This window comes from Anopheles gambiae, chromosome 3, assembly GCF_943734735.2.
Source record: "Anopheles gambiae chromosome 3, idAnoGambNW_F1_1, whole genome shotgun sequence".
NCBI lineage: Eukaryota > Metazoa > Arthropoda > Insecta > Diptera > Culicidae > Anopheles > Anopheles gambiae.
Genome location: NC_064602.1, coordinates 67,940,076 through 67,966,284, shown reverse-complemented (window position 1 = coordinate 67,966,284; position 26,209 = coordinate 67,940,076). Strand labels below are relative to the sequence as shown.

Sequence of the window (26,209 nt, the reverse complement as noted above, 5' to 3'; positions counted from 1 at the left end):
TATACAGTTTTAATGCAATCAGCGAATTATAAAAATACATTTCTTCATTTGCATACTGATAAGCTCCCTTGCTTTTGCTTTGCAGAAAGTTTTTTCTATACCACTATCCTAACATATTATAAAAGAGAGCTGCATTATTAGCACCAGCTCAGTATCATTCTTTACTAGCAGAGTGGTTGGTGTCTATTCGCCATGCATGTTGCAAAAGTGAGTGTCGTCTTACTGTTAGCGTTGTGTTCAATAGTCAAAGTGCGCAGTGTTGATCGAAATGTCCGAGATACTACGTTCTCCGGATTTGCATTTGAGATGATAGTTACGAAGCTAGAACATTTACAGGACAAGATGAACGAAATGGAAGCTGCAATGAAGGAGGACCGAGAAAACGTTGATCAAAAACTGGCTGGCGCCACTCGTACTATAAGTCAGCTGGAAAAAACGATTGACCAGAGTCTCACCAATGTGAAGACTCAGCTGAATCAAATGCACACTGAGCAAACAGTCCTCGCCAAACGAAAAAAGATGAAACAGGAGATCCAAAAGCTCGTCTCAAAGAATGATCTAGCTCGGTTTAGAGTCAGTTCAAGTTTGTATCTCCAGAACATCTCGTCACGGTCATGCATGGAAGAGCCATCAAAGGAATCGGGCAAGTACATCGTGCAGCCTACCGAGGATGATGAACCATTTGTGGGATACTGCGAACAGACTGCCTTCGGAGGAGGTTGGTTGGTGTTCCAGTACCGTTACGATGGATCGGTGGACTTTTACCGCAACTGGACCGAGTATCGGAATGGGTTCGGAAGTGTCGATGGAGAGTTTTGGCTCGGGTTGGAACATTTGCATCGGATGACATCGACCCGACCACACGAGCTGTTAGTGGAGCTGAAGCATTTTAATGGCAGCTACATGTTTGCTCTGTATGATGAGTTCAAGATAGGCAGTGAGTTGGAACAATATCTTCTTAAATTAGGATCTTACTCAGGAACGGCAGAAGATGCATTAGCCGTACACAAAGGTGAGAAGTTTTCAACGATGGATCGGGACAATGATAAAAGTGATGAAAGTTGTGCTAAGGCGTGGAAAGGAGCATGGTGGTACTACAAATGTGGTCATTCCAATCCAAATGGAGTGTATATGAATAGTGTTAGCAAAGTAGCCTTACATTGGTCAAAAAGAAACTTCATAGGTATGGCATACACAAGAATGATGATTCGTGAAACTTAAAGCGCACCGCTTTGTTATTTGTATCAATAAAAGAAGTTAATAAAGCATTAATGTGGATTATGAGGACAGAAATACTGGCACGATTGATTGCAACGATCATCATAAAACGTTTGTTATTTTTCAAATGCATGGTAATTAGTATGTGTTATCACTGGCTACCGCGGCTGAACAGATGACCAGTCAATTGTAACATTACACTAATTTTATATTAACAAGCTGACCTATGGTGATAAGAATAGAACCGGAGCGTTCGAAGCTAGAAGTGGTGTCTTGTTTCACATGGATGTATTGAATTATAAAATTGCACGATTATGCACACGATCCATTTTAGCGCGCTTCCTGGCTCTCTCTCACGACTTGCAGTAAAATGTAGAAAATCCCATACAATATTCCATTTGAAAGATTATACTATTTTTCGTATTTATTTTTAATTTCAAATAATGTATTTACTATAGCTTATTTTCGAAGAGAGCCTAGGGTTTGGTAATCACCATAAATGAAACAATGACTGTTAAACCGTAAAACTAAATTCCATAACTTGGTTATCACATTACAGATAGCGAGGCATGTATCTTTATGTGTAATACATTGAATTCTCTCTAAGATGTAGTCTCTTCAAGATAAATTGTTTCTTTAAGATGAACATTTTTGTCATATTCCATACATTTTATGTGTCTTCAAGATGAATATCTGCCTAAGGCGAATATTCTCTAAGTTGCATATTCGATTGGAAAGCCCAAATTCTCTTGGATAAATTTGAAAAACTGATATGTCGCAGGGAATATATCTTGAGAAAAACACAACTGCTTTATTCCTTAGTTCAGAATGGAATTCACTTTATTCACTCAATGTGTACTCTGATCGAGTCTTGCAATGTTACTGCGTTATGCGTGTTACTATGCAACATCTCCCCCCTTAATTCAGCCAATACAGCCAATGCATCGGTGGAGTGGCTTCAGTAGTAACTGTGGACGATGATGTTTGCCAATTTTCTCCTTCAATTTCTTCAGCGGACTCTTCATCAGCTGAATAGTAATGTTCTTGTTCAGTCATTTCAATTGAGTTTTCAACTGCCTGTGGAGTTCCCAATTCAAATTCGTCAAAGAAAATAGTTAACAAATTTCCAGTGTCGTGACAATTTCTATTTCCACACGATGTGTCCTCCTGTAGACGCTTCTTCAGTTGATTTGCATGTGAGCGAATAATTCGCTGGTTGTCTTCCAAAAACACGTTGTAATTCACTCTACCGACTCGTTCGACTATTGATGCCGGCTTCCACTCCCAGGAATTATTGCGGTGGACTTGGGCATAAACCGCTTCTCCAGGAGCGAAGAATTTTCTACCAGCTTCTGGCCTTTCATTTCGTGACCGTGAAACTGGAGGAAGTAGTAATGACTGAACTGTTCGAATAAGCCACTGAAACAACAATTCAGCTGGAGACTTATCTGGTGTAGGTGTGGTTCGATAAACTTGCAAAAAAATCTGCAAAGCTTCATCTAAAGTCTCTCCTCCTGCTCGAATTTTTCGCAATGTACGCTTTAGTGTGTCCACGAAACGTTCTGCCAAACCGTTTGACTGCGGATGGTATGGTGCAGTACGAATGTGACAAATACCCAATTGTTTGCAAAATGCTTGGAATTCAAAGCTGGTGAACTGCGTACCATTATCAGAGAATATAGTTTCTGGAACACCAAACGTTGCGAATGATTGCGTAAAAAACTTGATAGCACCGGCATAGTCCACATGTACCCGTGACCATGGCTTTTCCGGCACAGGCCAAGATTCAGGTGTTTCTTTGATTGGTGCTTTGCCAGCAGTGCAACATGAAGTACAACGCCGGACAAAGTTTTCGATATCGACATCCATTCTCGGCCAGAAAACGAAACTTCGAGAAATGGATTTCATTCGCACCATTCCAGGATGACCGCGATGGAATTGTTGCAGTACCTTTTTCCTGTAAATGTTTGGAACAACAACTATGTTGTGAAACAAGATACAGTCAGTCTAAAAAGTATTCGTCTAGCTGAATATTTTGCAGAAAAAGGGGAACTATGGCCGCAATACGCATGGGGCGGTAAAAGTAATCATGGGGTTTGATAAAGGGACTATCAATACACACGTTTTGCTAAAAAATAAGTTAAAAAACTAAAAAAAATTCGTTTGATGGGCGCGCAAAAAGTATTCGTCCATCTAGCTTTTTAATTATTTACGCTGGACAAACACAACGTAGACGTGAATTAAATTTATTATTATCAATTTACTGGTGACTTTCTTTTAAAATAATGCATTTCTGTTGTTTCAATTGCACTTCAAGCGGTCAGAGAGGCACTAAAGGCGGGGGAGATAAATGATTGGAGCATGATGGCGAAAATCGTATCTTTAACTTATGCCTAACCTATCCTACCCATTTTTGAAGGTTTCAAAATGTGTGGAAGGGCTCGTTCCTTCATTTGATCAGAGTTTGGCCATTTTTCTGACACTAATTGTGTGACAAACTGCCATGTAAGCAGCCATCCTTGACGGTTAATCTAACGAAAGAAGCGGTTTAATGTCCAAAAAATCAAATTTTACCATGGAATCAGTGCATTTTGTGATGGCCAATAAGAAAGGGGGAAGATATGGGTCACATTTGGTTGATGAGTCATGCTGCATTTGGCGCGTTCTTTCGATTTGTAGGAATTTAACGGGGAAAGAGATGTGATCGAGATCGATTGCGAGATAAGACTAACTTAATTTTATTCTGTACAAATTCAACTGGAAGATTTCGTGGTAGTAGTGTAATGATCCTTACATAGCGTAGGTAGTATAAGTTTGTAGTATTAGTGTTAATAGAGGAACGCGTATTAGTTTCGCAATAGACACGGAAGCGTAAAGGTGTGTACGGAACCTTACAAAGGTTAAAAGCTTTCGGCACTTTACAGTGCGTTGCAGTAATACGCAAGGTTGCCACAGTACTCCCCTCCTAGACAAGTTAACGGTAACGAGAAGGGATTATAACTTGTCGACCCGAACGCGTGACTTTAGCCGAAGGAGTAATAGTAGGAGTTGTGGCAGCATGTTTCGTAATAATTGGCGTTTGCTGTTCTTCCAGCGCGTAAGCGGGTTTTAGACGATCTATCGAAACGTTAGTTGTGCGCCCACGGATGTTCAGTTTAAAAAACTTGTCGGTTCGGTTCATCACCTCGAACGGTCCTTCGTACGGAAGTGATAACGATGGTCGAATTGAATCGTTACGCACAAATACGTTCCTGCACGTTTGCAGGTCTTGATGCATGAATACACTTCGATTTCCGTGTCGCGCGGTTTCCTGGGGGCGAAGATCACGCATAGCCCTTCGTAGTTTTGTGACAAATTCAGCTTCATTCGTGCTTTGCGATACGTCAACAAAAAACTCCGATGGTATTCGGAGGGTCGTTCCGTATACCAACTCAGCAGGTGAAGCTTTAATGTCCTCCTTGTACACTGTCCGCAAACCGAAATTCCAGCGACATGAAATAGGTTTCGATGTTTGTGTCGGTCATGCTGGGCGGATTTAGTCTCGTTGCTTTTATTTCTCCTACGAGCGATTGTGCTGCATCCCTACTCGTGCCGTCGGCGGCGGCGTCGGTTTTTTTATCTTCACTATTCATCATTGCGCGAAAACGTAATCAACCGAATTTACACTTAATTTGCGATGCACGGTTCGATGCGGTAATGAATTAGCAAATTACGGATTAAATGATGGTGGATCACGTCGGGGTCACCACTTTGGCGCGTTCTTTCGATTTGTAGGAATTTAACGGGGAAAGAGATGTGATCGAGATCGATTGCGAGATAAGACTAACTTAATTTTATTCTGTACAAATTCAACTGGAAGATTTCGTGGTAGTAGTGTAATGATCCTTACATAGCGTAGGTAGTATAAGTTTGTAGTATTAGTGTTAATAGAGGAACGCGTATTAGTTTCGCAATAGACACGGAAGCGTAAAGGTGTGTACGGAACCTTACAAAGGTTAAAAGCTTTCGGCACTTTACAGTGCGTTGCAGTAATACGCAAGGTTGCCACATGCATTTCATCGTAGCTGGTCATGTAATAGCTTGAATGAGTGAGTTGTTGCAAACATGTTTTGTTTGAATAATACCATACACAGAAAGTGGCCAAATCTGTTAAGTTGCATCAAATAATTCAGGAATTTGTTTCAAATTAGACTCTACTACAATATTAAAACATGTTTAAATCGCCAAGGTCATACGGGCGACGTCTACCATAGCAAAAACAGTCTACTAAGATCCAACATCAAAATCTCGGGTAACGGTAGCATCATGGAGTCATGATACTAGGGCTCAGTGCGGTAAGGAGAGCTAGAAAAATGATTCAAAATGATAGGAGACGAGATGGGAAAACATATTAATGGAGTTTTTAAGTACTTTGGGTGCCAGTTCTGAGAAATTGTACTTAAAATGTATCACATGTGTGAGAACAGTCGAGCTGGAGAACAAACAGGGCATTATCATTTGCCCAAAACGCCAAACCAGCTGAAACCAAACTGATGAAAATGATTTAGTAGACTCTCAATATGATATCAGTTGCCATTTTTCAATGGAACTTGGCCACGTAGTCCGGAAATGCAATATTTCTATCAGAGGATAATTGTAACAAGTCTTGTAGGATGAGTGGATCAAAAATACGCCTTTTTAAAGGTTCAAATGAGTTCTTGAATTGTGCAAGTAGTCACCAATAGTCATAAATGCAATAAGAAACAAGATCAGGAATTTTTTTGATTCCATAACCTTTGTTTTCATACGCATTTTATGCCAAAAGTCTGATAGACGAATACTTTTTGCGCACCCGTGAAACGACTTATTTTAGTTTTTTAAATAATTTAGTTGTTATTGCACTATTTTAATGCTTATTTTTTAGCAAAACGTGTGTATTGATAGTCCCTTTATCAAACCCCATGATTACTTTTACCACCCCATGCGTATTGCGGCCATAGTTCCCCTTTTTCTGCAAAATATTCAGCTAGACGAATACTTTTTGGACTAACTGTATTTTCCTTTTCTTATTGGCCATCACAAAATGCACTGATTCCATGGTAAAATTTGATTTTTTGGACATTAAACCGCTTCTTTCGTTAGATTAACCGTCAAGGATGGCTGCTTACATGGCAGTTTGTCACACAATTAGTGTCAGAAAAATGGCCAAACTCTGATCAAATGAAGGAACGAGCCCTTCCACACATTTTGAAACCTTCAAAAATGGGTAGGATAGGTTAGGCATAAGTTAAAGATACGATTTTCGCCATCATGCTCCAATCATTTATCTCCCCCGCCTTTAGTGCCTCTCTGACCGCTTGAAGTGCAATTGAAACAACAGAAATGCATTATTTTAAAAGAAAGTCACCAGTAAATTGATAATAATAAATTTAATGCACGTCTACGTTGTGTTTGTCCAGCGTAAATAATTAAAAAGCTAGATGGACGAATACTTTTTGCACGCCCATCAAACGACTTTTTTTAGTTTTTTAAATAATTAGTTGTTATTGCACTATTTTAATGCTCATTTTTAGCAGTACATGTGTATTGATGGTCTCTTTATCAAACCTCATCATTACTTTTATCGCCCCATGCCTATTGCGGCCATAATTCGCCCTTTTCTGTAAAATATTCAGCTAGACGAATACTTTTTGGAGTGACTGTACATCCATCTACATGCGTTAACGATTCTTTTCGTGTGTAATACGAACGAATGTCTTGATTTTTGATTGACGACGCTTCGTTCGGCCAGCCTTCCCGGATGAATTTCAAAACAGCTTGCAGTGTTTCGTCCAATCTTGTTGCTTTTTGAATGTCAGCAAATGATACTGGCACTTGTTTCAATGATTCGTGCATGACGTTTTGAATATACTCTTCAAGTGAAATCGAAGCTACAACGTAATCTTCCTCTGGTTGCTTGCAACGGTCGATTAACCTTGATAGCATGTCAGCGCACCCAAACTCGGTGGTTGAAACATATTCGATGGTAAAATCGTAGTTTAATAACATCAATGCCCACCGTTGAAGTCGGTTTGCTGTGTGCAAAGGAATTCCCTTTTTTGAACCAAATATGGATAGTAAAGGCTTATAATCGGTTAAAAGAGTAAATTTCCGACCAAGTAAGTACTTATGAAATTTGGTTACCCCATAAGTAAGAGCAAGAGATTCTTTTTCTGGTTGTCCGTAGCCTTGTTCTGCAGACGTTAATGTTCTTGAAGCATGTTGAATGGCTTTCAAATATCCGTTCGGGAATTTATGAAAAATAACTGCACCAACGCCGGTGCTAGATGCATCTGCTGCAACGATGATAGGAAGATTCGGATCATAATGTGTGAACAGTAAGTCAGATTGCAGTACTTTCTTGAATTTTTCGAAAGATGTCTGACAATCCAAATTCCACTTCTACTTCGTATCCTTCTTTAGTAGTTGATCTAACGGGTGTCTGAGTTCATGCATGTTTCTCACAAATCGGCCGTAGAAATTCACAGCTCCTAAGAACGATCTTAATTCGGAAATGTTCGTTGGTGCTGGAATAGATGCGATGGTTTTCAGCTTCTCTGGGTCAGGACGTATGCCGTTGCGATCTACCACATGCCCCAAATAGACAATTTCAGTTTGATAGAAATGACATTTTTCCAGCTTAACGTGGAAGCCAAATTCTTTTAAACGCTGAAGAAATGTGTCTAATGATTGCTTGTGTGCCTCCCAAGTTTTACCGAAAATTATAGCATCATCTAGAAATGTTCTAACGCCAGGAATGTCAGCAATCATACCGTCAACTAGTCTTTGAAAAGCTCCAGGTGCTGATTTGACTCCCGGTGCGAGACGGTTGAACTGAAAAAGACCTCTATGTGTGTTGATCGTAAGAAGGTGTTTAGATTCGTCTTCTACTTCTACTTGTAGGTATGCATCGGACAAATCGACTATGCTGAATACAACACTTCCGTTCAACTGTGCAAAAATTTCTTCAGGAGTAGGTAGAGGATAATGATTTGACTCTAAAGCTTCGTTAAGCCCCGTCGAATAATCCGCACAAATTCGAACTTTACCATTAAGGCCGGGCTACATTGATCGTACTCGCAAGCGTAATTTTGATTTTCACTAGCGCATCTGGCGGCAGCTGACCGAAGCATTTTGCTAAACAACTTAAAGCCGCTTCAGAAAATATGTTATTTTTCCTTGTTTTTTACTATAACTGGACTGGAAAAGCTATGCAATTGATAGATGAATATGTTGTTCACGTATTTCAGCCATTTTCGTATCGAAAAACGGTGAAAAAACAACTTAAATTTGAGATCCGGCACGACCATTACCTTGATGACCAAAAAAAGCTTCCACCAGCCGCCACCAGATGCGCTAGTGAAAATCGAAATTACACTACGGAGTACGATCAATGTAGCCCGACCTTTAGGCTTGCGAATGGCTACTATCGGAGCAGCCCACTCCGAAAAGTCTATTGGTGTGATGATGCCTAGTGATTGTAGTCTTGATAGTTCCGCATCCACAAGAGCGATAGTATTGAATGGTACTGGTCGTTTTGGACAGAAAACTGGTTTTACATTGGGCTTCAGAAACAGTTTCACCTTCGTTTTTGTGCAATGTCCAAGCGAATCATCGAAAACTGTTGGATATTTCGATTGAAGCTGTACTATTCGATCCTTTGGACATGCTGATGAAACTTTCTTACACAGTACATCGAAGGGAATTGCCCATAGATTAAACCTATCTATCCAATCTATACCTATAACATTTAGGACTGGTGATGATGTAACAAAACAAACACATTTCTCTGTAATTGCATTAAGGATAACCTCGCTTTGGAATTCTCGGATAAGCTTGAGTTGTTCTCCCGATGCATTCGATACTTCAATGGATGCTTGAGAAAGTTTCGGTTGACCCAAATGTTGCCATGTTGTTTTAGAAATAACTGTTATGTCACTTGCGGTGTCCAGTTGGAGTGATGTAGTTATGTCATTGATTATGATAGAGATAAACTTCCTTTTGATTATGAAGAGATAAACTTGGCCGATCTCGTAGTACAGTCGTCAACTCGTACGACTTAACAACATGCCCGTCATGGGTTCAATCCCCAAATAGACCGCGCCGCCATACGTAGGACTGACTATCCTGCTATGGGGGGGAATCAATTAGTCACTGAAAGCCAAGCCCACAAGTGGGTACAGGCAGGCCTTGACCGACATCGGTTGTTGAGCCAAAGAAGAAGAAGAAGAAGAAGAAACTTCCTTTTAGCAGTGTTTTTCGTGACATGATTAACGAAAATTCCCTGAAATTTCTTTTGATTTTGATTTTGATTCTTCTCACTCTTTTGATATGTGTTGTTGTTTGAAGATTTTGATCTCATGGCTTTACAGTAACCTTCCTTGTGGCCTACATTTTTGCACACTTTGCAGAGATGATCTGTAAAATTGCAATCCCGTACAAAATGCATTTTTCCACATTGCCAACAAGGAGTACGAGGGACAGTATTCGAATCTGATTTCGGTTGACGCTTATCTTTTGAATTGTCGTATCGGGAAGGCTGTGGCAAACGATACGGTTTCTTCTCTGAAACTGCATGCACGGAATGCTTTGATCTTGATTGATTTTCGATCATCGTTGTATCCGCTTTCAGATTGATATTCAACGGCTTATTCTGCCATTAGTGTTTGAATGTTCACTTTAGCCTCCGGCGTCGCGTTTTCTATTCGAGATAGCAGTCGTGCTCTGATATCCGAGAATTCCGGAGCTTGCAGTCCGCAAATGAAAATTAGACATTTGAAATCGTCTAATATCAAATTCTCGAACTCAGAATCCTCGCATGCCTTATTCACTCTTCTGCCGTAAGTGATGATATCTTCTAATGCAGATTTCACTATCTGCAAGCACTGGTACCTTTTAAGGAACACCGAATATTGCTTTCCGAAGATTTTCTTGAGAATATTGACGGTTTCTTCAAACGAATTTTCATGCGGTTGCTTCGGAAGAATGTAATTCACATACCGGCTGTGAGCGGACGCATCCTCGTCGCCAAAATGATATGTCGCAGGGAATATATCTTGAGAAAAACACAACTGCTTTATTCCTTAGTTCAGAATGGAATCGTCTTTATTCACTCAATGTGTACTCGATCAGAGAGTCTTGCAATGTTACTGCGTTATGCGTGTTACTATGCAACAAAGACAGTTCACAAAAATGTTGGTCCAAGGATGCCAGGTTTTCTCGTGGTTTCTTGTATATTTCATAACAACACTTTAATTAGTTTTCCTCAAGATGAATATCTCTCTAAGATGACGGTCCCTTGAAGATTCGCCTTAGGCAAATTTCACTGTACATTTAATTGGTGTGGTGTGCTGTGTTACACCTGTTCTCACTTTCCTCTGAATCTTTATCCGGTTGCTATGGATCGCAATCCATGAGAATGGATCGTAATCAACCACGTCTGAATTGTTTTCAGCTACGTCTGAATCGTTTCAGCTACGTTTGGATCGCTCTCAGCTACCTTTGGATTTTGCGGTAGGTCGCGCAAATTTTTACTTGTGGCGCAAAGTTTATTTAGTGACCGCTTGGCGATTCAATAATCAGTGAATAATTACTTTTATTTGAATTTTACAAACGAATTTCCATTGGCGAAGAAAGAAGCAGTTTTCAAACGCAAACAAACAGTTTGCTATGCTCTACCTTTCAGAAATCCAATGTGAGAGGCGAAGGGACTGTCGAATAAGAGGGGTTTTCAAATTGCAGAGGTGGAAAGTGAATGAAAGGTCCATACAAATTAGAAAGAAACAGAACATTTAGTATGCAGCCCTAACTGTTGCCATAGGAAACTGCGAACAAAATCGCCAATTTGAGCATACATCTTTCAATAACCATGGCAACACCATACAAAAATAAGAGGGATACAGATTTCAGAGGTTTTCCAAATTAGAGGTACAAAAATGTACTGGAAATCAAGGGACTGTGAAAAATGTTCAAATAAGAGAGGTTTCTCAAATTGGAGAGGTGTCAAATAAGAGAGGGTTCACTGTAGATGGAAACAGGTGTAAAACTTTGCTGTATGTACTATATCGGCAAGAAAAAATACTGACAACACTTGAATTATTGAAATATTCCAGTATTTGACTAAATTATACAACAAAACACCTAAATACCAAGCATAAATTTCTACTCTCACAATTCTACCAAGATGCAAGAGCTTAAACAAAAGCGTTAAATTCAATGTAGGGTCCATTTTGCCCCTTTGTTTTGATGTGTTTTGACCGTTTGCTCCATAGCAACGACATTTCACGACGTTTGACGATGGGTTTTAAAATTCATTTTAAACATGTTATTAATGCGTCAACTTTTGATTGTTTTTCATGAATAAGACGTTGAAATATCGATTGCCATTGCCAATAACAATGTAAAGTGGTTTAACTAATAAGATACGGACCAAAATCCTTAATAGGTCCATTTTGCCCCGCTTTCTCCTACATGTTTCGAGTGTTTTCAATAAGTGTGTCACAATTGTTTTTATATGAACGGTGCGGCCTGAACTCTTCAGGATGTGTTGTTATGGTATGATTTGATTTTCTGAGTGTGTTATAATGAATTGATGTGGTTTGGCTTTCCGAAGTGTGTTACAATGTTTCTGACAGCTGATAGCGTGTATTATAATTAGTTCTGTAAAGCAGATATTCTGCTCAACGTTATCAACAAATGCAGCACGTTCGCCATACGTACTATCAATCTGCACTGTTTAACCTAGACAGAGATATGTTATGATTCAGAATAAATCTCCAAGGGCCTGTATAAGCCCTGTGTGACTGCAAAAATGGTTGGATCTGGATTTAAATGTTATTAAGTGTTGTATTTCACTCGTATATTTGTACTTCTGTATCTTTTCCGTTTGTACGCTTCTCCCGACGCTGCTCCAGTGGCGCACTTTTTTCCCGTTGCCCCTGTTGACAGCCGCTGTCAGCCAACCGCTACCAGGTTGGTCCATTTGGTGATGTTGACATTTCGATGGTTATGACAGCTCTTCCCTCCGAAATAGTTATTTACAGTAGTAGCCTTTGTGGTGTTTTGATACTCCTTGCTGATCGCCGCAGTTTTGCTTCCGGTGGTATTTCCGCTGAACATGGAGCCTCTGATGGAAAACTCATTGGTGGAGGGTTGGATGGTTGCGCTTGTACTATTGACCTAGATCCACAATCTGTCATTAGTTCTGGTGTACTGCTATTTTTCGGGATGGTATTAGTTTCTGATTCCAAATTATGCGAAGTAGTCTCTCTGCCTTGCCAAGAAGTGTTCCTATTTATGGGTTTTTGCATACTAATACCCACAGCGCGCATTTGATCGATGTGACGTCTCCAAGTTCGTCCATCATCTAACTCTATTTCATAATGCAGTTTACCTAATCTTGCTGTTACTTTTCCGAATTCCCATTTGTTATTTTTAATGTACTCCCTTGCAGCTACTCTTTGTCCTATTTCAAAATCTTTAGTTTTTATGATTTCTCTATTGTTCGAGTTTGAAGTTGGAATCATTATGTCAATACGGCTGCGTATTTGCCTTCCAAATACTAACAAAGAGGGCGAAAAACCAGTGCTAGGATGAATTATTTTTCTGTAAGACAATAGAATATTGCTCAACACTTCTGGAATTTCTGTACGATTACACTTTACTGCCTTCAGCTTTGATTTTAGTGTTTGAATAAAACGCTCGGCCTGTCCATTTGTCGCTGGATGGTAAGGTGCACTAAATTTATGAATCACCCCGTTTAGCTTTAAAAACCTGGTAAATTCCGTTGACGAAAATTGAGTGCCATTGTCGCTAACCAAAACCATAGGAATTCCGAATGTACTGAATATTTCCCTGCAGGCATTAATTGTGGTTTCGGTAGTCATGTTGTTGACGACACGGACCTCAGGCCATTTAGAGAAAGCATCCACTAAAATAAAAAAGTAGCTTCCCATGAAAGGACCAGCATAATCCACATGCACCCTCTGAAAAGGCCCTTCTGCTTTCTCCCAGCAATGTATCGGTACTTTTGGTGGGTTTGCTCTTGTCTCTTGACAGGGTTGGCAGTTATTTACAATATTTTCAATTTCTTTGTCTATGTTGGGCCACCAACAATAACTTCTTGCCAAAGATTTGATTCTAGAGATCCCAAAATGAGAAGAGTGAAGCTCCTGTAATACCTTTTCTCTTAATAAAGGCGGAATGTAAACTCTACTGCCCCGCATAATACAATCACTTTGTAAATCGAATTCATTTTGATCAATACCAAAACAGTGTTTCGGTAAAATTATTTTACCCGTTCTGAGGGCACGCAGTAGTTCTTCAACATTTGGGTCTACAGCTGTGGCTTTTGCCAATTCAGGAACTGTTAAAGGCAATGTTTCGATTACGTTGATCTCAACTAAATCGGAATCCTCTATTCTTCTATCAGAATCCTCTGACGGTAAAGGCAACCTTGACAATGCATCGGCGTTACAGTGGTTTACAGATTTCCGGTGACGAATGTTATAATCAAACCCTTGTAAAAAAGCTGCATAGTGCTGCATTCGCATTGCCGACATCGTTGGTAATCCTTTGGATTCTGAAAATATCTGTGATAAGGGTTTGTTGTCCGTTACCAGAGTAAATTTCCGTCCATATAAATATTGGTGAAATTTATGCACTCCGAAAATGATTGCGTAGGCTTCTTTGTCGATCTGAGAATATCGCTGTTGAGTTTTGTTTAAAGTTTGCGATGCGTATTGTAATGGCCTTTCGGTTCCATCGGCAAATTTATGGCTAAGGACGGCACCTACCCCGTAGGGTGAGGCATCTGTAGCTAATATGAGAGGAAGGTTAGGATCATAGTGTACCAGTACTCTCTCCGTTTGCATTTCCCTTTTTACCTGAGCGAATGCCTTTTGGCAATGCTCGTCCCAAACGTATGGTATTCCATCTTTTAGAAGATTGTTTAAAGGATAGTTTACAGTACTTAAATTTGGGAAGAACCGTCCGTAATAATTTACCAAACCTAGAAAAGATCTTAATTCATCTACGGATTTCGGAGCCGGCATGTCCTGTATGGCCTTAATTTTTGTATGTAGTTTGTGTATGCCATGTTTATCAACTAGGTATCCACAATATTCTATTTGATCTGCGAAAAACTCGCATTTAGCTTTGTTTACTTTTAGATTGTACTTTCGTAATCTTTTTAGTACTTCTTCTAATCTTTTTAAATGGATTTCATCGTTTGGCCCTGTAATTCTAATATCATCAATAAAAGCAGTTACTCCTGGAATGTCCTGTAGAATCTGTTCGATTAACCTCTGAAATATTGCTGGTGCCGATGCCACCCCGTACATTAGTCTGGTAGGGCGGTACAATCCTTTGTGGGTTGCTAATGTTAAAATATCCCGACAATCGGGGCTTACCTCCAATTGCAGATAGGCTTGGGAAAGGTCTAATTTAGAAAATTTTTCCCCGCCTGCAATATTTGTGAACAATTCCTCAACTGTCGGTAGTGGGTGCTCGTCTACTAATAGGTTTGGATTAACCGTGATTTTATAGTCACCACATAATCTTACATTACCCCCTGATTTTTTTACTGGCACAATAGGTGTAGCCCATTCAGAATGATCCACTTTCTCTAGAACGTTTTCCTCAACTAACTTATTGATTTCATTGGTTACAGCATCTCGGACAGCAAATGCGACAGGCCGCGCTTTGATAAAAATAGGTTTTGTTTCTTTGCGAAGAGTTAATGAAGCTTGTAACCCTTCAATTTTGCCTATTCCTGCCTCAAATACTTCCGAATATTTTTTTAGTAGAGCTTCTAGTATTGAGCATGGAGTGAAATTTTCCTTTTCACAATATGAAACTTCTTGACTGGTATGCATAAATTTATTCAAATCTAACTTTATAGTTCTCATCCAGTTACGTCCAAGCAAAGGATTTCTGTCGGATTTTGTGACAAGCAATGGCAAAGGAATTTCTAAATTTTTTATTTTTGCTCTCACTTCGATCTCTCCAAGAACGTTGATAACACCGTTGCAGTAACTTTTCAATTTTACATTGCTTTTCTTCATCAATGTGTTAGGAAAACAATTTAATCTATCCCTGTTACTTATTAGTGATACTGGAGAACCCGTGTCCACCTCGAAAATAAGTTTTCTATCAGAGATTTCCATTTCCAGCAAAAACTTACCCGCCAGATTTTGCACTGCTCTCAGGTTGAGCACATCCACAACGTCATCGTCACAGGCAGGAAGATCAGGCTCGTACTCCAGTGTGTGTACTCCTGCTCGTTGTAGTTTTGTACGACACACTTTATCCAAGTGTCCCATTTTCTTGCAGTAGTTGCAAATTGCATTCCGGTGTCGACACTTATCCGCAAAATGCTCTTCGTTTCCACACCGATAGCAAGCTGTTTTCCTTTGAACCGTTGTTGGCTTGCTCTTCTTCTTGCTCGTGGTGCTGATGTGCTGAACTGGATACGCTGCACCGGCGCCGTGTATTTCGTCTGCGCCTCGATTTGACATTTCCATACTAAAAGCTATGTCCTTCGCTTTAGCCAATGTTAAGTCGCGCACCTCGAGCAACCGCGATTGGATCGCACGGTTTTGGAGTCCGAATACAAATTGGTTTCTCAAGGCTTTGTCGAGGTAATCCCCAAAATTGCATGTTTGTGCTAGCTTCTCCAATTCCATTAGATACGTAGACAGTGTTTCGTTTTCAGCTTGCTTCCGATTTGCAAACTTGAAATTTTCCAAAATTTCTAAAGGATTTGGGTTGAAATGCTCTTGAAGAATGGAAACAATTTCCTGGAACGTTTTAGTTTGCGGTTCTGCATTCTTTAACTTGTTGCACAACACGTCATAAGTAGCACCACCCATATAATGGAGAAGGTAATCACGTTTGTCTTCTTCGGAAACTCGATGGATTTTGAAGGCAATTTGCAACCTTTCCAACCATCTCTGGATTTTGCAGTTTGTTGGATCAAACGGCTCAAATGAGAACATTGTAGACATATTCGTAACAGCAGTAGTTATCCCCCGGACCGAAACAGACAGAGCGGTACCTTCACCCACACTTGAGCCGGGCACCGATGTGCTGGATGTAGTAGAACTGGATGCCTTTGGTTTTACCGCAGCAGAATGGGCCGTAATAGGGCCTCTAGTAGAAGTGTTCGAAGAAATAGGCTTAGCAGTAGCAGAATTGTCCGTAGCAAGGACGCCAGTAGGAAGGTTTGAAGAAGAATCGGCCGTAGGTGTTCCGGTACTGGCAGATTTAGCAGCAGCCCGTGTGGTGACAGAAGCAGCAGGAATTTCGGTCTTCTTTGACGCCGGATCCATGAAAACAACACAAGCTTAGTTTGCTTAGGTATAATAACGTGGTTTTCGTACTTCCTCGTCGCCAATTTGTTGTATTTCACTCGTATATTTGTACTTCTGTATCTTTTCCGTTTGTACGCTTCTCCCGACGCTGCTCCAGTGGCGCACTTTTTTCCCGTTGCCCCTGTTGACAGCCGCTGTCAGCCAACCGCTACCAGGCAAGGTGGATTAAAAATATCAGGTGGTGGATTAGGGCCTTTGGGGGGTCGCCATAGTTGAGGGACTTTACGTCATTTTAGAACCGTTGACCATTGGTTTCCGCACACAAAGCTTAGCAAATATAGCAGACTTCTTTGTTATTATGTGCATTTTAGTGCGTGTCTATTGATTTTATCGAAAAAACGTAATATATTAACAAAAGATTTGATGATTTGTTTATGCACGAAATTTAAAATCATGCTAGCATGAGTTCTAATCTCAAGTAAATTGTCCATGCGGCTCGTAGATAATGAGGAATTAATGTAACAATTGAACAAAAATAATGATTTCTTAATTTTTATCATCAAAAATGACGAAAACACAAAGAATTCTAGAATAAATTCACAGAATAACACAAAATAACACACTTTAATGTACGTTTCAATGTTAAATAAGAACTCACAAAGTCCAAAATATATTTTTAAAGAATATTTATTCGAAAAAATGGGGTAGATAAATTATATGAACAAATTTAATTAATGTAAACAAAGTTTGAATCCTGGGGACCTTACGTCAAGTGACGAATTGTCAAAATGCACTAGAGTCCACCACCTGATATTTTTAAATCCACCTTGGCTACCAGGTTGGTCCATTTGGTGATGTTGACATTTCGATGGTTATGACATTAAGTCTTCGATATTTCAAAAACAATCTCAGATTTTTTAGGAGCGTAAAACAACTTTTTGCGAGATAAGATATCAGTAAAGCTCGACGCCTTAAGCGACTTCTTAGTCAGCTCTTTGGATGATCCGCCTCCGCTTTACGCTCTTTTAAATAGCTAAAGTGGGAGAATTATAAGCAGCTGACCCATTTGTTTACTGCATAATACACGTTTACGCACTAAAGTGTCCTACACTCTTCTCCCGTCTTCCTTTCCTGCACCAGAAACGTGTGTAAAATCGGGCAGATTATCGCTCATGAACCCCCGATTTGTAGCAAAAATGTCTTCCCCCAACCTTCACTAATCTTATCGTTCTCCCGGGGGATGACCTGGTAGAATGGGGCTGCCTAATTGCCCATTGTATTGCCCTGCGACGGGGAACGAAACCTTGCTAAAATGCGTCCGTTCACGTTCGTCCATTGACCACCCTCTATCGGACATCGGATCTGTCATCATCGGAGGTGGACCAGATTAGTGATATAAATCAAGCTGTATCGTGCGATTAAGCCGTAAGATTGCTGGATAGGCCGTGGCATTCGTTAGCCATCAGTCCCGCGTAGTTGTTCATCGTTCGCAAGCGACAACCCGTAGAACTGAGAGGAGTTCAAAATGGTAAGAATTGTAGGATCGTATTGTTTAAAAACACACTTATTATAAAGTGATTTCTGTTAGAGAGCTGTTTTGTTGGCGTCCAGTGCTTTGCTAGTGCTTGCAGCATCAATCAACTGCTTGCCGACGGGAGGAAAGGCAGTGCCCAACACTCCCGAGAATGGTACGATTGTTCTTTGGTAAGATATCCATCCCGAGCAACACGTTAACATCATCTCCTCTATTTCTCTGCAGTGGAACGATTGGCTCACCTCGGACCGGATGAGCTCGCCGAGGAGCTAAGTGGTCAGTTCGAGGGTGACATGGTGCTGGACGACGAGCAGATGGATATAGTGCGCAACCGGCGCAACGGTTTGATTGCCCAAAATCGTCGCTGGCCAGACCGTACCGTGTACTACTACATCCACGAGCCTGACTTCAGTGAGTGTTTGCACCTATCTTTTTTGTGATAGCACTCCTTCCTGACACCTTTGCGTCCTACTTCCAGCTCAGGCACAGATCGACCATATCGAGCTGGGCGTTCGGCTACTCCAGAGCCAGTCTTGCCTTCGGTTCCATCGCGTGTCTTCCGATGCGCCCGCCTACATTCGCGTGATCGGATCCGATTCGGGCTGCTACTCGTCGGTTGGGTACACGGGCCGCGCCCAAAACCTTAACCTGGCGCCTAGCGTCCCCGGGCAGGGTTGCTTCCGCATCGGGACGGTGGTGCACGAGTTCCTGCACGCTCTCGGTTTCTACCATCAGCAGAGTGCCAGCGATCGCGACGAGTTCGTCGACATCATCTGGGAGAACATCCAAACGGGCACGGAGAACAACTTCAACATCTACAACAGCAGCGTGGTGACAGACTTCAACGTGCAGTACGACTACGGCAGCGTGATGCACTACGGTGCAACGGCTTTCTCCGTGAACGGGCAGCGCACGATCATACCGAAGGATCCGAACGCGACGATCGGGCAGCGCATCAGCATGAGCGAACGGGATATCTCCAAGCTGAACTGGATGTACGGTTGTCTCGGCAAGGTTTAACACTCCCAGAGGAAGTGCTGTTTCAAACGTTTCGTGATATCAATGGAGAAAGACTGTTAAAGTTAAAGTAATGGAGCAATAAACGGTATTCGAAAGTGATATTAAACTTGAAGTAGCACGCAATAGTTCTTTCTTATATGGCAATACCATAACTTTATAAAGACTATTAACAAAACAGCTCAAATTTAGCTTTCGTTGTTCTAAAATTATTTGCGTATTAGTACAAGTCTAATATCAATATTAGTACAATCGCCTAAAATTCGGCAAATATTTCACATAAATGGCAAAGCGCTCTAAGCCAGAGCAGGATAAGCAACAGTGCTTAACAATTTTTTTCTGCACGCACGCTAGCTGTTGGATTTTGATTTTTACAGTAGAACGTCGATTATCCGGGTAGCTCGGGACCAAACGGTTGCCGGTTAATCGATTTGCACGGATAATGGTCCAAGAAATGTCAAATTCATATAAAAATTATAAAATTCACCAGTTTTATGATTAATTTACTTTGAATCAATCGATTAATCGTTAGTAGAATATTATTTTAATCAATAACTATAGGTTTGACAACTGTTCATGAACAAAAATGAATTTTGAAAACACCACTAGACACTACAGAGCTGTACAAAAAACTGGTTGCCCACTTGGCTATCGCTGCAAATGTTCGCTGTACGCTTGAACAGCTGTCATATTTATGTGCACGGTCAAACCGCCCGCCGGTTAATCCGCCCCCGGATAATCGACGTTCTACTGTATTTTACATTTACTGTTGAACTCCAATAGATGCTCAATCGATTCTGTTTTGTCACTCAAGATTTAACGTTAAGTCTCGCGTATCAACATTCGCGTATAATATAAACCACTTTCATCCCGATCCACCCTATAAACTCCGTTAATATTAGAATCGTAACATTCACGGTACCACCATGCTGCCTGGACGTCAGAGGCACAGTTATAATCTGCACTGCCATCATGGTCTCGATCAATCGTAGAAAACTTCGTGCCCTGACGCAAACGCACTGCCTCTGCGGCCGTGCCCGAAGGCAAACGCAGTTCTCCTATGGCATAATGGTCCGTTTCGCTGTCGATCACGAACTTACTATACCGGGCGTACGCATATTTTCCTGAGAAATATTCTAGCTCCACCAACAGCTCGTGTGGTCGGGCCGATGTCATCCGATGTAGATGCTCCAGCCCGAGCCAGAACTCTCCCCCGATGTTTCCAAACCCGTCCCGATACTCGGTCCAGTTGCGACGAAAGTCCACCGATCCATCGTAGCGATGCTGAATCACTAGCCAACCTCCTCCGAACGCAGTCTGTGCACAGTATCCCAGGAATGGTTCGGAATCCGCGGCTGGCTGTATGAAGTACTTGCCCGGTCGCTCCGATTGCACCTGCTTGCACGATCGAGCGGCGATACTTTGAAGATATAACCCGGAATTAGTCCTGAACCAAGCGAGATCTTCTTTTGATGCAAGTGTTTCAATCTCCTGCCGGATCTGGTCGTGCTTGGCGTTAGCCAGCTCCTCAGCTCTATCCGATTGTGTTTGCAGGGCGGTGAGATTTTTACTAATTGCCTGACTCAAGAGCCTGATGGCGACTAATAGCTCTTCCGACAAGCTCTTTTGACGCAATAGCTGTTGGTTGCTGGACTCTTGAGCCTTCTTCATCGCAGATTCCATCTCGATCAGCTTGGATGCAAACGTTTCGCAACTGACCTGGGAAGAATCTGTATCATTTTGCTCAAAACTGCGTACTTTTGTTGAAGCTAATGTTACCAGCAGAAAGTACACCATAGCTTTGGAAACACACATCGTGAATTAGAACTAATTTAAACATTTGCTTCTACACAATGATTGCACTGACACTGGTTGCTTTCTTTTTATAGTGATCTCTCGAAGAAAACTCATAAGAAGACCTTATCAATATAACATTAACCCAACGCTTGAGTCGTGGATTTAAAATTTCATGCAAATTGGAACAGACGACTGTAATCTGTTATTTATTGAGGCAATTTGCTATCTCAAACGCCGTGGGTCAATGAGGTTAATTGTAATTGTAAGAGTGTCTTAATGTTTAAATAACGCTTATGCTGATTAGCACTCATACGGCACATGTCCATCGTTAACAAACCGTGTGAAGAGTGTAATCATTAATAAAAATACCCCCAACAAAGAAGAAAAAACAGAAAAAGTCAAAAGGAATCCCCATCTGTGGCTACGTTTAAGCTTATCAGCTTGCTTGTTATTTCTTCGTTGAAGAAGAGATGAATTTAAGTCAATCGGCCCAAGTCAAATAAATAAACAGCCTGCGAGAGCACGCCAATCTCCGCAACTGCTTTCCGCTGGCAACATCCTGTGACTAGCTCAAGTCGCATCATGCGTCAGACGAACAAAGCGAATGTAGAGATAAGGCTGCTCGTAGCATACGGTGACGATGTAGACATCTTTGGTTTGCGCCTCCTATAGATATAGGTTTAGCATATCAAGGAATTAAGCAGATGGCAGAGATTTTCCATTCAAAACCAGACCATTAAGTAATGTCAAAATTTAAAAAAAATCTCAAGACATAACATTAATCATCGATCAAGTTTCCTTTTGCTGTAATTATGACTTCCACACGATTCCGGACTGCACGGCAGGTTCTTTTATTATAGTCTACATCCATTTATTCCCAGGCACGGGTCAATGTTTGTCTGAGGCTTGCTGTACTGGGGTGGTGTTTAGAACATACCTTGGCCTTCATGACGCGCCATATTGTGTAATACAGCGGATCAAGATCGAGGCTGGATGGCGTCCACATATCCTTCGCCCAGATGGTGAGATGTGACTGCCAATAAGTCTGAGTGCGGTTCTAAGCGTGGCACGGGGCCCCACCAAGTTGAAACACTATGTTTAGCTTCGGAAAGAACTGTTCTTTCATCCACGTAAGAACGTACTTACTTAGAATCCCAATGTAGACCTCCAAGCTGACCTTGTCACCTTCTGGAATGAACACTGGGTCCATTTTTTGTTGGCATCGGAAGCCACCAATCCAAACACCATAACGCTAGCAAGATGCTTGGTCAGATACACGTGCTTGTGCTCATCGGCCACGTCTTTTACCGTAAGATAACTAATCCATCGGTTGAATCCGAAATTGGACACGGGATGGACAGTACACATGCTCGTGTCAATGAAAAAGATTGTTGGAATTTTTCGCTTAACAAAGTTCAAAAATTGTCGTACCCTCTACTTCGACCCACAATCTTACTTCACGCTATTCCATGCCGTAACGTTACTGTTCCAGTGTTCCTTAGCCATTTGCCTATTGAACGCACTGAATTCATCCGAATCTTCTTTTTAATAGCAGCAATAAACATAGGATCCCGAGCAGACCTCGTGGTATATCTGTAAAACTAAGTAAATAATTTGTTTGTATGCAAAGCCTTATACGGTATTAGCTATAGAGGCGGTTTACCTAAATGCACTTTACATTGGAGGAGGGGAGGGGGTGTAAAAAGGTCGGAAAGGTCATATGGTAAATTAACGAGGCAAAGACTACCAGTGGTCCAACTAACACAGATTTACGTCCCTGTGCAGTGGCGTACACGATTTTTGGTCAAAGGTCAACACAGACAGTAGCAGTACACGCAAAAACGCCATAACACGGAGTGCCTGAGTTGAATAGTGTAAAAAAAAATCTAAAATTAGGCAAAGATTCAGAGCGGTTTTCCGCTGTGGCTAATTTATGAACTCTTGCAGATGGTCATTCCTCTGTATGTCCTACTAAAGAAGTTTGGACGTAAGTAGAGCAATTTTTGACTTGTGTGGATCCTGTATGGATGTACAATGCAGGAGCTGATACAGTAATGAGCTACGTCATCACTTTGTGCAGCGAATCTGAGGTCCATTCCTGCCGGTCTACATCGTACCAAAAAAGAGTAATAGACACCAGCTGAAGCATCGCTTCCCAATTAAATAAATGATCAATAGATGATTTCGTCAGAAAACATCTTAACACGGATGAAATCACAGTACACAGTTTACTTTGTAGGGATCTAAAATCAACAAAACCTGTTCCACTCTTCCAATTCGCACCCGCTTCTAGCAACCGCGGGCAACTTTCTGCTATTAGTTTGCACATCAGTGTCCAGACTGGTCAGTTTCCGTATAGCGAAGATCAAAGCCAGACAAGGAACAGACGTCAACTACCTTTGATAGCGATTCAAATAAACGTGCAATAGACGTAATCTCCCGGTAGGAATTTTCTTACAGATCAAAGATAGCGAGTTATCGACTTTGCTAGATTAGCCCAGAGCGTGTGTGTGAAGCTTTCCAAAACATTATAATGCCAGCACGACAGCCACCGTACTGCTCAGTGTGCTTTCGGCGCCCAGCGCAAAGTTTTCGGCATGGCTCTTCGACGTGTCACGTGTTTGGCGCTGCTTTGCGTACTAATTGCCCCGTTCGCTACGCCACATCCGCTCGGGCGTGCTGCACCATCGGACCAACCGGCCGACCAGACGGGTGACAATTTCGAGGGTGACATACTGCTGTCGGACGAGCAGCAGAAAGAGATGCGGAAGCGTACTGGCATGTACCTTCCCACGTTTATCTGGCCCGACCGAACCGTACCGTACGAAATAGTGTCCACCGATTTCAGTAAGTGTCTTTCGGGATATTATTACAATCGATTTTCTTTTCTAACCTATCCTCCGGTCCCGTCTCTCAACAGCACTCGAACAGACGACCGCCATCACGACGGCAATGCGTACTATCGAACAGCACACCTGCGTACGGTTCGTCCCAGCAACTGCCACGACTGCGGATTATGTGCGCATTGCGGGTGGCAGCTCTGGCTGTTCATCGTTTGTCGGACGTATTCGCGGTGCGCAGGCACTGCGCCTACAACCGAGCAGCGTGGGGACGGGATGCTTCACGCAAGGTACGATTGTGCACGAGCTAATTCACGCACTCGGCTTCTACCACATGCAGAGCGCGACCGAACGCGACCTGTACGTGGACATCCTCTGGCAGAACATTGTACCGGGCCGCGAGGGTAACTTCCAGTCGTACGGTACGGATCGCATTATCAATTACGGTGTCGGGTATGACTATGGTAGCGTGATGCACTACAATACGCACGCGTTCAGTGCGAACGGGCTGCCGACGGTCGTACCGAAGGTGGCAAACGTGGCGATCGGGCAGCGGGTCGCGATGAGTTCGGGCGATATACAGCGGATTAGAAATATGTACGGGTGCTGAGCACTGGCGGGAGTATTCGCAAGGATGTTTATTCATGCCTGAAGCCATGTTGTTCGTATATTACGGGTAACATTGCAAGAGGAGGTGCCATTGTTTTAGGCACAATCTGTCGAAAACATAGGAAAATAGCTATGATTATAGTAAGGTGTAATAAGAGTGAACTAGAAGAATATTGAATAAAATATTGTACCAATTTAATGAGAAACTAAATCGTATACAAATCTGAACATTACTAGAGCTTGACTTCGACCAACTTAATGAAGATAGATCTCACACGTATTGAATCATTCCAGAGCCAGCTAAGATTTGCCCGCTTCCTGGCCAACCGCTGCAGGCATGGCTTGAAGGCCCATTAAACCTGCAAATCTCGTATCTTAAACGAGAGTTGTGATAGATATGTCACCGATAGCTTGTCTAGCCCATTATAAGGTAAGGCAATCACATCTAGACCTAGCTCAACAAAGTGGAACAGAATAAGGATCCGGGTGCACTCAGCAACAACAACGTGCAGTGGCGATTTTAACGGTAAGCAAAGTAAGCAATTGCGGGGGGCCCCGTCAATGAGGCCCCGGAATATTTAGTCCATTATCTATAACAGTTGATAGAACATGGCACTGTATTGGCAAGGTGGGCCCCATGGGTGATGGACGTTGGGGCCCCGCGCTAGACGAACCTTAAGCACCACCGACACTGTAAACCCGCCACTGACAACGTGTGGTACCCCATTTATATTAACCCATTAGTGTCCCGGATGTACAGACGCTTGATTCAATTGACAAGGATCTTTTTTGATCTACTAGATATACTCTAAAACGGGGTAGTGAGAGATAGGGTAATTGTGAGTAATTGGTGCCCCAGCAATCTTCAAAAATGTGAAAGGTGAAATTTATCGCTCACTGATTCTCGCGGTGGAGCATGTTAAGCGGATGCCAGGCCTGTGCTTCACCAACAAGGAGCTTATTGGTTGGATCAGGTTTAAAGCAGAACCTGTCGGAAATCAGATGAATGGGAACCGGCTAGGGACCGAACATCCTGGAGAATTATTATTTTGAATAATTGGAGAGATAGAGAGAGAGACAGAGAGAGAGAGAGAGAGAGAGAGAGAGAGAGAGAGAGAGAGAGAGAGAGAGAGAGCATATGTTGGTATTTTTATGTTTTAGATTGATGTTTTGATGTGGTGCGCGAGCAATAATTTGCGAAAATAAATTAGAAGACGATGGTTCTGTTTAAAGCAACATCGAACGAACTAAAACATTCTTTAATCTATTATTTAGTATCATTTAAATTATGCGAAACACATTTGTTCATTTGTAGAACAGAATTAAAAAATAATATTTTAACTTACTTGTTAAATTGAACCATTTACAGGGTTTTGCAATAGAAATTCGGAGGAGGCTCACAAAGCTTGTACCTTGGTAGGTAGTAGGTTCCAGCGAGCCTGTTCCATCCCGATCTTTTCTGCATCTTGGAACGTCCACTTATTCTCTGTCTGCAACCCTATCTTTTTCCGAATATATTTTGCACCAAATAATCAGTTTTGTTACACTTTCTAACTTTGATAAGACCGTAATTATTCCTAATCTCAATGTGCAATCGTTAGGGGACTTGCAACTCGGGGCGACGGAACTCTACACAAACGCTTCAATCCACTTTAAAACACTATATCACTACTTCACGAAATAAGAATACATTCCTACACAGTTTGATGATATCTTCAGCTAGTCTTCACATATTTGTTGCCAGTTTTCGTTTTTCACCGAACGCCTATATGGATGCATTGAAGTGTCGTAGCTAAGCGCGCAAACAACACATAGGGACGGCCAGGGGCATTCAAATGAACCACAACACCACAAACGAAACTCAG

At 41.7% G+C, this 26,209-nt stretch overlaps 5 protein-coding genes and 1 pseudogene across 6 annotated transcripts in view; 3 read left to right on the top strand and 3 right to left on the bottom strand.

Moving 5' to 3' along the window:
• The window catches only part of LOC3291156 (seminal metalloprotease 1), a 53,478-nt gene extending 34,265 nt beyond the window's left edge, over positions 1-19,213 (top strand). The window contains exons 1-5 of one of the 2 annotated variants that reach the window (XM_061659417.1): positions 91-207; positions 17,688-18,075; positions 18,136-18,235; positions 18,307-18,492; positions 18,560-19,213. In XM_061659417.1, the coding sequence (XP_061515401.1) occupies positions 18,073-18,075; positions 18,136-18,235; positions 18,307-18,492; positions 18,560-19,101 (831 nt within the window). In that variant the 5' untranslated portion in view covers positions 91-207; positions 17,688-18,072 and the 3' untranslated portion in view covers positions 19,102-19,213. Of the gene's footprint in view, positions 1-90; positions 208-17,687; positions 18,076-18,135; positions 18,236-18,306; positions 18,493-18,559 lie in introns of those variants that run through there. The other variant, XM_061659418.1, reaches the window with a different exon arrangement.
• On the top strand, positions 193-1,293 carry LOC5668411 (ficolin-3). Its single transcript, XM_001687736.2, has one exon. The coding sequence runs from the start codon at positions 193-195 to the stop codon at positions 1,219-1,221; it is 1,029 nt and encodes a 342-aa protein (XP_001687788.2). The 3' UTR covers positions 1,222-1,293.
• On the bottom strand, positions 5,659-9,147 carry LOC133393152 (uncharacterized protein K02A2.6-like; annotated as a pseudogene).
• Positions 12,177-16,716, bottom strand: LOC133393703 (uncharacterized). Its single transcript, XM_061659690.1, has 2 exons — positions 15,419-16,716; positions 12,177-12,414 (listed from the first exon to the last, which is right to left on the bottom strand). Exons 1-2 carry the CDS (start codon positions 16,563-16,565, stop codon positions 12,407-12,409), a joined length of 1,155 nt encoding a protein of 384 aa, XP_061515674.1. The 5' UTR covers positions 16,566-16,716; the 3' UTR covers positions 12,177-12,406.
• Positions 19,214-19,280: 67 nt separating the features above from the next.
• Positions 19,281-20,972, bottom strand: LOC133393644 (microfibril-associated glycoprotein 4-like). The gene has a single exon (XM_061659414.1). It carries the CDS (start codon positions 20,911-20,913, stop codon positions 19,921-19,923), a length of 993 nt encoding a protein of 330 aa, XP_061515398.1. The 5' UTR covers positions 20,914-20,972; the 3' UTR covers positions 19,281-19,920.
• Positions 20,973-21,049: 77 nt separating this feature from the next.
• On the top strand, positions 21,050-24,555 carry LOC133393646 (zinc metalloproteinase nas-15-like). Its single transcript, XM_061659419.1, has 2 exons — positions 21,050-23,742; positions 23,816-24,555. Exons 1-2 carry the CDS (start codon positions 23,493-23,495, stop codon positions 24,343-24,345), a joined length of 780 nt encoding a protein of 259 aa, XP_061515403.1. The 5' UTR covers positions 21,050-23,492; the 3' UTR covers positions 24,346-24,555.
• Positions 24,556-26,209: the final 1,654 nt, after the last annotated feature.

What these genes read in the sequence shown, in the direction of transcription:
- LOC5668411 (XM_001687736.2), top strand. Translation starts at nt 193, where the DNA reads ATGCATGTTGCAAAAGTGAGTGTCGTCTTACTGTTAGCGTTGTGTTCA.
- LOC133393703 (XM_061659690.1), bottom strand. Translation starts at nt 16,565, where the DNA reads ATGGATCCGGCGTCAAAGAAGACCGAAATTCCTGCTGCTTCTGTCACC.
- LOC133393644 (XM_061659414.1), bottom strand. Translation starts at nt 20,913, where the DNA reads ATGTGTGTTTCCAAAGCTATGGTGTACTTTCTGCTGGTAACATTAGCT.
- LOC133393646 (XM_061659419.1), top strand. Translation starts at nt 23,493, where the DNA reads ATGGCTCTTCGACGTGTCACGTGTTTGGCGCTGCTTTGCGTACTAATT. An exon ending in AATAGTGTCCACCGATTTCA is followed by an intron (nt 23,743 to 23,815) that starts GTAAGTGTCTTT and finishes GTCTCTCAACAG; the next exon opens with CACTCGAACAGACGACCGCC.